At 39.3% G+C, this 11,314-nt stretch overlaps 1 protein-coding gene across 1 annotated transcript; it reads left to right on the plus strand.

Moving 5' to 3' along the window:
* Positions 1 to 6,241: 6,241 nt before the first annotated feature.
* LOC124086151 (olfactory receptor 2A7) lies at positions 6,242 to 7,174 on the plus strand. The gene has a single exon (XM_046434164.1). It carries the CDS (start codon positions 6,242 to 6,244, stop codon positions 7,172 to 7,174), a length of 933 nt encoding a protein of 310 aa, XP_046290120.1.
* The last annotated feature ends 4,140 nt before the right edge of the window (positions 7,175 to 11,314 follow it).

Below are 11,314 nucleotides of genomic sequence, written 5' to 3' on the forward strand. Positions count from 1 at the left end.
GGGTCATCAGAAAAGGGAGACATCCCTGATGCTTCCAAGGGAAGCCACATGGTCAAGCAAGGCCTGGACCCATCCTAGCGCAATGGCACTAGCAGAACTGAGAAGCTGCTGTGAAGTTCCCCGAGGACTCCCAGGGAAGCTCAGCTGACTGTTAACAATAGATAGAAACAAAAGTCAGTTTGACTTGCTTCATCTTAAACACTTAGCAAAAACAGTCAAAGCCAAAGCACAGCTGTTCCTGGACATTTTAAATAATGATAATAGTTAAATGTAACTTCCAAAAATAAGTAAACTGGAGGCTACAAAAGAGATTCTCAGACAGGAATGCCTGATAACTATCAAAAGGAACTGCCAGAGTAGTTTTTAGTTTAAGGCCTTTATTTCTAACTTACACAGGTAGGCTTAGTGTTTGCAAGTATGGTTATCCAGCCCTAAGTAACAGAATTAAAGATTTCTCTATTAGACACAGAGGTCATACTAGTAAAAGGATTTTACAAGACCAGATGACATTAAATTATTAAGCTGTATCTTAAGGAAAAGGACATCTGTAACCCTAAAAGTTAAATGTTGTGTTTACATCCCTGACATTTCTGGCAATGTGACAAATATCCTTAAAGATTTACATGCTCAGATAGAAGCCATGTCCTCAGCAACTTTGTCATGGAAACAATATCTTATCTCCTAGTTCTTGGTACTTCCTGGTGGAAAACATTGTTAGTCTTTGTCTTTGCCATCATACTCATTGGCATATTCCTGTGCTATGGCATTTTGCTGCATCAATATGGTTCCAGTACTAATGAATTCTTGTTTCTCTTATAGACCATCCATCACTCAAATGGCCCTCCAGCCTATTACTTCTCAATCAGACTTCTATCATGGACCACTCGATAGACCCGATTTTTAAAGGGGGACTCCAAACTGCTTGCCCCACATCGTCCCTTTTCAGCCTGAAGAAGCCAGAAAGATCTTCTTCGCCCCCCCTTCCTTACAGCAGTAAGGAGTTCCCAACTTAGAGAGGGGAATGAAGCCAGATTTAAAGTTAGGTAGTCAGTGTAGTTAGATAAATCGGGTCTAATACCGAGTGAAATCTAAAATGGAGGCCATGCTGGCAATGATTCCGGGAAACGCAGGACAACTCAATGGAAGTCCTAAAAGGCCCTAGGCCAAAGTCCACCTCAAAGAAATGTTAATGAACAGCCCCCAGCAAAAAGGTGCTGACTCAGAAGTCCTTCCTGACCAGATTACTTCTTTGGCCCACCTGTGTCCCACACCTCGGTCCTTCCCACCTACATTCCATCACTGAAAGAACTATAAAAAGGGGAGACAACATCCCTTCCACGGATTCCACCTCTTGGGTCCCCTTCTTCCTCCGGGAGAAGTCTTTTCTGCTGTCCTTTAATAAACTTCTAATTTCTACTCTGAAAAAAAAAAAAAAAAAAAGTTAATAAGCATATGATAATGTACTCAGTAAAATTAGTCATCAATAAAACACATAAAATTCCAAAGAAATACCACAATGGCTAAAATTATAAAATTAATAATATCAAGTGCTGGTAGAAGTTTAACATTTTACAACCACATTGGAAAGCTGTTTGCAATATTAACTAAAAACAAACATACTCTTCTTATGATTCAGCATACCATTCTTTGATATTATACTTACTGAAAACACGTAAGAATAAGCATGAAGCTTTAGTCACAGTAACCCCAAACCTAAAATAACCCAAAAGTCCACAAACAATAGAATAACAAAATTGAGAAACATCCATATTCAATATTGCACATCACAAAAAGAACAAACTACTGATTCATGCTACAGTATGGATGAATCTCAGAAACATGGCATTGGCTTTAAGAAGCCCAGGCACAAAATTTTATGTTCTATATTAATTCACTCATGTGAGGTTCAAAACAGACAAGACCAATCTGCTGTCATAGATATCAAAACAAAACGTAACAGGGTAAGAAAGTAATTTCTGTCAGTAAGTTGGGAGTGGAGGGTTGAGGGGGACACAAAGGAACTTTCTGTTGTGGTAGAAATGTTCTATACCTTCATCATGATGGTGGTTGCCCAGGTGTATTAACATATAAAAATTCATTCACAGGACTATACTATAGCTTTTGCACTTGGGCTATTTGACCAGTAGGCTGCATGAATCCTGGTAAATAGAGATATTACATGGAGTGTGACTCTTAGGACAAGCCACTGTGATTCTGCATCAAGACCTCTCCAAACACCTCTCCAAATACACCTTTCTTTCAATACAACTTCGCTTATACTACTGAGACTCAGTGGAGACTGGTGAAAAGACCAAGGAACCCTAAATTGTGTACCTTGGGCTGAATTGCTACCAAACCCACCAAGTCATAGGGTTGAGTGGTCACAGCACACAATCATCCTATAAAAGATGAAGTGTATCTTAGGGCACAGCAAGTAAGGAGACAGAAGTAAGATGAAGACTCGGTTGACCCAGATTCCCATGTCACCTGTCTCACTGATGTCTCCCTCAGATCATATAGTCTTTAGGGGTCTCCCTACAAATAGCTGGCAATTTAATTTAAAAAAAATCAGGCCCAGTGCAAGAATGATTGGCATAAATTTATTTTTATGATATATTGACCTTGTATTTATATACAATCCTTGTATTCAGGTATTGGGCCTTTGGGTGGTCCTGAGGGCAAACCCTCAATCCCTGTAGTTATCATTTAGGGAAAGAAAACTCTCTTGAAGTGGGAATATGCAAGAAATCTTGGAAATTGTCAAATGGTTTGACTGGTAGGTCCTGAGCCTGGAGAGAGCAAAATTGCACCATTGCAGGAATGGAGGGAGGAGGCAGAGACGTGATGGAGAGCACAATGCATAACATTCTGTATCTCACTTTATTGCCAACCAGACATGCTCTTGCAGAGAGGTTTAAAGAACCAAGCACAGGATGATTCAGTCAGTAGATGTCAGCTAGCCTCTGCTCTTTGCTGCCCCTGTGATTGCACAATGAGCAACAAGTGCAGTATCGATGGCGACAGAGGTGGACACTTTGCAATGAGACCCATAATGTAGGCTGCCCCTCACTAAGGCTGCTTGGCACTGACTCACTACTCTGTTGCATCTCTGACCTTTCAGTAGCAGAGACCAATATGGGACCTTTGTCTGAGGAGACCAATAAGTTCGTTGGTGGCATGCTAATTATGTCAGATTCCTTGCACCTTGTCTGTATAGGGCAATAATTCATCGTGATTGCAAATAATATATATTCAGTGTAGGGGATTTCCCTTTCTGTCTGTAGTACTCTGACCATTACCTGTATTGAGGCTCATCAGATCATCTGATTTACTGATAGGTTTATTGCATGACATCACATATGGTTCAATAGACCATGACAGTGAAAGATGATAAACACATGACCAAGTAATTCATAGGTTCCAACGTGTTCTGTATTTCTCAGAAATTGTGACCTGATATAAATTGTGAGCTTTAAGGCACTGGATGGTGAGCAACACCCTGAAGAAGTGGGATGCTATCCTCCACATATACACTGTGATAATAGTGTAAGCATTATTTTTCACTGTGCTGAGTGTAAGGTACACCACTGTGACAGTAGAACCCAGATTCATTCCCATCCACAAGGATTGAAAGAACAGGAGCTGGCCTTCTGCTCCTTCCCGTGAGGGCAGGACCATATTATCAAAGATGGAGAATGTCAAAAAGTAAAGTTTACTTTATCCTTGTGCATCCTCCATTCTTCCTCCAGGCAGATCAACAATACTTACAGCTTCCAATCCCTAAAACAACTGCCCACACATCTCCATGTGTGCCCAAGGGTGAAAGGTCTGAGCTTCCATCTAAGATGGTCTGATGAGTAAGATCTTGGAATTCAAGTTTGTTCTCCAACCAGCTTCAGAATAGTTGGGAAACCAGACCACACTAAAAGAAATGTGGTTGCAGGAATTCATGTCAAGATTTTGTTTCACTGTTAAACAATAACCAGGCATGGATCTTTTCATCTCCAGAGCACCCCTTGAATGTCAGGGTCCTGGAAGAACATAAAAATCCATAAACTATCACACATTCACATATTAGGGTAGCTGTAATAGAGATGTGGTCCCACAGTATGACTTTATATATGCATATTCTTTTATTTATGACGGTATTACCTGTTCTTGGCTTAAAATGTAAGGATCTTGCTATCTCCTTGGCTTTCTCAGAGACAGAAATAGATGAGACCCAATCCTCTGAGGCTGGGAGCATAACAGGGGTTGGGTTCCTCATGTCTCTATAGGAATCATGAGGGTGAAAGTGAGACCTATTTTCCCAATTGCTATACAAAGCTCTCATGACAGTTGGGAAGGTGCTCCTTAGAGACGATAAATTCATAAAACCTTTCCTTCCAAAAGGCAACTTGAAAAGCCAAGATCTTTCCTGGGCTGTTCGCAAACAGCAAGTACCATCAGGAAATCCAGCCACATTGTAGAAATGTTTGCCTTTTCTGCATGACTATTTATTGGAGTGCCTATACCATAACCATCTCTAGACACCCAGAGTTCCTAGTTATCCTTGTGAGTTCCAATCAACATAATTTAATGTCATTTTTGTTTGCTATTTGCTTTTACTATCACACTTTACTATCACGCAAAAGTATAATTCTGATTAAATTCTTCGCATTGATTTTGGATAATTTGAGTAAAATATATTAAGGGTTATCAATATATTATATATCAGCATATTAATAGATCATTAAAATTGATATATTAATGGTTATTTCTGATTGATAGCTATTTTTAAAGTGAAGAAATATATATGGAAAAATGATTTTCTGGTAAAGTTTAATATTAACAAACAACATAGATCTGCACTTTATTTTTACAATGCTTAGTTTAAAGTGTCATAAACAGAGAAGCAAGACAAATAAATAAGTGTACAAGTGGTGATTTTTTTATTATACACAATCTTATAATGCCATGGAGTCTGAGCAATGAATAAGAGCTCAGAGTTTAACTCATCAATAGCTCTACCTAAGAACAAGATAAGGTCAACAATAGGAAATTAATAAATTCCCAAATAATGTTTTATTTCTACCAGCTTGAGCATGCCACTTACTGTTGGAATGGTAACAGGAGAGGTCCAAAATGTAAATGGGTTGATTTTTTATGACATTTTGTAGTGTCAGATTTATAATTTTATGACCATTAAATTAAGGATTACTGCCAATTTCGGCTATCTCCCAGACAAGTTGATATTACATAAAAGATGAGAATAAAATTGAAGAAAGAAGGGCAATACCATGTTTATATTTACAATTTTACTATGGAATGAATCATAGACAACCTCAAAAGATTTAGATACCCTTTCTGCATCATTTCTCAGGGGGAAAAAATAAGCTATTGCCTCAGGAAATATTTCTCATAGAAGATGAACTATTGCCTATCCTGACCTGCAGAGACAGTGCCTAAAACTGCATTCTAGAGCTTTTAACAATAGGACTCAAAAGCCAACACTGTTTATCTGCTGATTTCACATCTAGATAAAAAGATATGGTCCAAAGCTGTTCAGTCCTTCACATAAATGCCCATCTAAATGTTAATTGTAAAAAACTAAATAACAAAAATAAGACTTGATGCTGAAACTAATCTTTATACTTAAACAACGGGAAGTTTTATGAGATCTTTGGTGTGGAGGTGACAATTGATACAGGAGTGGAAAGTGCATGTGGACACGCAGGCAAGAGGCCAACGGCTAATGGTGCAATGCCCAGACCTGTATCCAACCTTGGCATTCTCTGCCCTTCGTGAGACTTTCCAACCTGAGATTAAACTTAATAAGGTCTATCAGCTAGGGTGCATTGTTTCTGAAAAAAAAAAAAAAAAGAAATAAAGAAAGACAAATGGAGAATAATTCTGAACAGTATATGCAAGGAAAGTAGAGTTTATTTGAAGAATATGGAGCAACTCAAATGAATCAAAAAACTCATATATTAGACTAAGACAGGATAATAAGCTTATTTTTGAAATTTCAGCCTTGCCTTCATTAAGAATATTAATATAAAAACATGTGTATATGTGTGCATTATTTACTTTTAAATTTTTCTTTAGGGTTTACCAAATAAAGTCTTTAAGCATTCACTTAAAAACATAAAAATGCACTAAAGCTGCCTCTGGATATTTTGCTACCCCCACAAAAGTGTATCTGTATTTAATTTCTTCTCTTAAAAGATGATTTTAATTCAGTTTACTCTGCCATAGGGATATGAGAAACAATATGACATCTGTCACAGAATTCTTCCTCCTTGGATTTCCACTTGGCCCAAAGACGCAGGTGCTCCTCTTCGGGCTCTTCTCCCTCTTCTACGCCTTCACTCTGCTGGGGAATGGGGCCATCCTGGCTCTCAGCTGCCTGGACCCCAGACTGCACACCCCCATGTACTTCTTCCTCTCCCACCTGGCCATAGTGGACATCGCCTATGCCTGCAACACAGTGCCCCAGATGCTGCTGAATCTCCTGGACCCAGCCATGCCCATCTCCTTTGGGGGCTGCATGACCCAGACCTTTCTCTTTTTGACTTTTGCTATTACAGAATGTCTCCTCCTGGTGATGATGTCCTATGATAGGTATGTGGCCATCTGCCAACCCCTTCGATATTCTGCCATCATGAGCTGGAGAGTCTGCATCACCCTGGCAGTCACTTCCTGGACCATTGGAGTTCTCCTGTCCCTGATTCATCTAGTGTTACTCCTACCATTGCCCTTCTGTATGTCCCAAAAAATCAATCACTTTTTCTGTGAAATCATGGCTGTTCTCAAACTTGCCTGTGCAGATACCCATATCAATGAGAACATGGTCTTGGCTGGGGCAGTATCTGTGCTGGTGGGGCCATTCTCCTCAATTGTAGTATCATACGTGTGCATACTCTGTGCCATCCTAAGAATCCAGTCAGGGGAGGGTCAAAGAAAAGCCTTCTCCACCTGCTCCTCTCACCTCTGTGTGGTTGGACTCTTTTATGGTACAGCCATTATCACATATGTTGGACCCAGTTATGAGAACCCCAAGGAGCAGAAGAAATATCTCCTGCTGTTTCACAGCCTTTTCAATCCCATGCTCAACCCCCTGATTTACAGTCTCAGAAACTCAGAAGTGAAGAATTCTTTGAAGAGAGTGCTGGGAATAGGGAGAACTTTGTAAAAGGATTACAGCTTCGTGGTTGACATGACTGAGGAACTTATCATTCCGAGAGGCTCCTGAGCATTCAGAGCATGAAAATTACCTTAGAACTAAATGAAAACCAGGTTGTCCTCTGTCTTACATCGGTTGACTGATTCAATTCAACTGATGTGGACTGGATTCTAGAAATCATTGTCTTCAGATATTATCAATAGAAAATCATGCCGCAACTAGTCTCTACCAGGGCCAGGATTTGGAAAGCATGGTTCCAGAACAATGCCCATCACCATATCCTCATCAAACTATAGTCCAACTCCCTGTCTCCTAAAGTGTTTTCCTCAAGACACTGTCTCCTCCAGAGGATATTCAACTCTTCTGTGGTCAAATGAGTCTACGAAGAATGAAATTATGGTATTTGCCAGTAAATAAATAGAAGTAGGGAATGACATGCTAAGTGAAATAAACCAGTCCCCAAAACCAAAGGTCAAAAGTTCTTTCTGATACGTGGATGCTAACACATAACAAGGGAGAATTGGGAGGGGAAGTATAGAAGTTCATTGGGTTAGTCAAAGAGGAACGAAGGGCGGGGAGAGGAGATGGGAACAGTCAAGATGGTAGAACGAATTGGACGCAACTTTCCTATACTCCTATATGAATATGTGGCCAGTGTAACTCCACATCATGTTCAACCACAAGAATAAGATCAAATTGTAATGGGTTTTATCCCATGTAATTATAATATGTCAAAATACATACCATCATGGATATCTAAAAACAACAAATAAATAAATTTTTAAAAAAGAAAGACTGCATACCGGATGTCTCCCTTTAGGCCTCAACCTGAATTAGTATAGTGAAAACTAAAACTTCATTTCGTCAAGTATAATCCTGTTCCAGCTTTCAACCACTGCTTTCCAAACTTATCTGATCACATGAAATTTTTTTCATGTGTTTGTTAACAGTTTTCTGGAACAAGAGATTTGACTGACTCATTGTGAATACCTCTTGAAAATGCCCTCTAAGGCAAATGTTTCTTTTTTTTTCCTCTGCAAAATGAATCTCTACAGAGGATGAAAGTCTGAGCACAGTATCCCTGATCAGCCTGTGAGAATCTGTGCTCTGTTTGGTTAGAGAAAGTGAAGGTCACTGTAGAGAGCAGTGATGTGGATCAAGGTCTCTGAATGCTTCATGATTGTGGTGCGCTTGCGCTGGGATCTCCCTGTACAAAAGTATGGGTTAACATTGCCGGTTGCTATGGCGATGCTGGCCTGTGGTCACTCTGTGCAAAAGCTCCAAGATATCAGTTTTGGCTTTGAAATTCAGATACTGGCTCCCAGAGATAGAGGATTCTGAGCATAGCGAGATAACTATAATATCTCATCAGCACTGTGAACTTCAAGTCTGCCTGCTTTGCAGAAACTTTCCCACAAATAATCTTTTAATGATAAAACCTATATAATAAAGTGCTGAGCTAGCTCTGGGTCATTGCTTTGCCATCCAGATGTTATATCCCACCTGGTCTCAACTTTCTCTGTTTGTCCTTTCTAATCCCCCATAGCCCCTTGCAGGATTCTGAGTTAGCCGTGCAGGTCACGGCAGATCCCTATGGGTACTTTTCAATGACAGATTTTTTTGGAGATAATGACTTCAATCATCCCCTTCATCATGAATCAGTATGCCCTGATGATTCTGTATACATTTTTCTGTGTGTGTGTGCTCACTGCATAAAATCAGTATAATTGGGTATGTCAGAGTTTTAAAATCAAACTAATTTTCTCATAAAAACTTGGAAAGATTTCAAAACCCACTACTTACACAGTTAAAGGCTGTATCAGAATGATGTGCTTTCAGAAACACAGATAGAAAACACACAATTTTAAAATGAGGCATTTTCCTAGGCTTAAATTTAGCATTATAAACATTAACATTTAATTTTTTGTCATCTTCAATATTTTTACTTTTATACCCTAAAATAACTTTTAATAACTGATGGCCATATGATAATAACTTTAAAACTATGCCCTAAAATGACTATTTGCATAATTTTTTTTAGTTTTCTACTACAATTTTTTCTTTTATTTTAGTGTCCTGACTTCTACCTTTTCAGTAGGTCCCCTGGAGCATGAAGAGATACTGAAATATTCCAATACTTACAAATGGTCTACCATTCCCTAAGACTTTCATATGATCAGGAGCCATATTTCATTGTCCTTAAAAGTTTTCTCACAGTAAATGTGTAGTGTTGGAACACAGGCTGGCATGTTCTCAAAAATTCAATAACCAGGATAGATTTTCCTATGGTATATCCCATCAACCAGTGAGTCAGAGATCAAACTATAAAAAACTAATGACTCTCTAAATGGTACGATTGGTGCAGACTTTGGAAATAATACTTGTATCTCATGTCCAATAATATAAAAAAATGTGAAATATGAATGCATATGACATCTCCAGTAGGAAATCTTCTCAATCAAGAAAAAAGCAGAAAGCGTCTCTGGAAGCTACCATGGAGAGGATACTCTCCTATCTTTCCCTGAGGCACTGAAATCAGAACTTCCCCAACTCAGAACAGAGATTAGATAATACTTCCCGTGGATGACCTGTACTGGTGGTTTGTGCCCTAGCAGACTCTACCTTCAGGCAGGCCCTAATGATCCCCACTGGGACTCCTCACCCCTCCATGGACTCCTCGCTGTCTCCATGCCTCCCTAACCTGTTCTCCCCGGCATCTCTACACCTTGGAGTCTGGAGACTGAGATTCATGAGATTCAAACCATGTCAAGTATTCTGGGGCCTGTAATGAGAGCTGTTGCCTCAGAGGTGTGCTCTGTGCCTTTCTCTGCTTCCTAATTGTGTGTCCTGCTGGGGAGGAAAATAGAAACAGAAAAAGACGATTGCTTTGTCTCTTCTTCCCAGCAGACATAGGCATGTTCAAAGTCTCATGACCTGGCCCCCCAGTGAGTCCTCAAGAGCTGCTAACTAGGCTGATCCCATCAGAGGAAAAAACCTCCTTTTCTGAGGATTCTGCTGCATTTCAGTCAGGAACAGGGGAGGGTTCAGCAGCAACCACAGAAGCTCTGAGAAACAGGACCCTGTTCCAACCTCCACCTGATCCTCCTTCTGAGGTCCTTGAGCCCAAATGTGAGAGTGAACCAGTTGTCTTATTTTGTTTTACCTTAAATTCTGCTTAGACATGATTTAGCATCTAGTCTTTGGTTGACTATCATTCCCTTTGGTTGACTATCACTATCACTCTTTTACTCTATCACTATTATTCTTTAAGTATCACAACAGACCTAAATTATCTCAATTAACACTAGAGATGCTCATCATTCACTTTCTACATTAATAGCACTAAGAAGTACACATTTCATGGATAAAGTATGTAAAGGTATTTTTTATTTACAAGTTTTTTTTTTCATTGGTGGAGAAATATCTACAAGATAGAGAGGTATGTGGGAATGATGACACTAAAAAGTAAGAAATTTCTGCTGTGGGTTTAGATGAAATATATGCAATGACTTTCTTAGTCAAAGGAAATTATAGTCAGACATACTAAACAGTAGTGCTTCATTTCAGCACAATTATTATATAGGGTTCATTTATAAATTATACATTTAATGCTTGTCAGCACAGACACAATGCATGCTAAATTTAGGGGAAAAACACTTATTGCAATGGAACATGAAGCCCACTGGACACTATAGCTATGTCTTGTACATACCTTATACAGCATTAAGGACAGTATCAGATATCTAGAATTTGCTCAGGAAATCAGTGTACAAGATAGATTTTCAGTAGCCTGGAGGATAGTCTTTGTGTTAGGAATGAAGAGAGTACAGAAAATGGACGAGGTTATCAGGTGACCATGTAGCAAAGTGAGCGAAGTTGGAGACAGTAAGACTGCAATAATACTTTTCTTTTTTAGAGGACTTTAATGTTTACTGCCTACCTTTATGTTAATCTCTTCTCCTCCTGAAGCACATCTTCACAATACAGTCTTCATAGGCACAGAGGCACCCATTTGTTATACTTTGTGCTCCTGAGTGCTGATGATGCAGGAAGCACTTGGTCTGACCACCGTTGTCCATTTTAATAGATTGACAATTACATTAAATGGACCCTCAGTTCTTCCTGGTCCAAAATAGTACTTTCCCCAGA

This window comes from Marmota monax, unplaced genomic scaffold (genome assembly GCF_021218885.2).
Source record: "Marmota monax isolate L192 unplaced genomic scaffold, Marmota_monax_Labrador192_F-V1.1 WCK01_AAM20220418_F8-fsc00122, whole genome shotgun sequence".
Classification (NCBI taxonomy): domain Eukaryota; kingdom Metazoa; phylum Chordata; class Mammalia; order Rodentia; family Sciuridae; genus Marmota; species Marmota monax.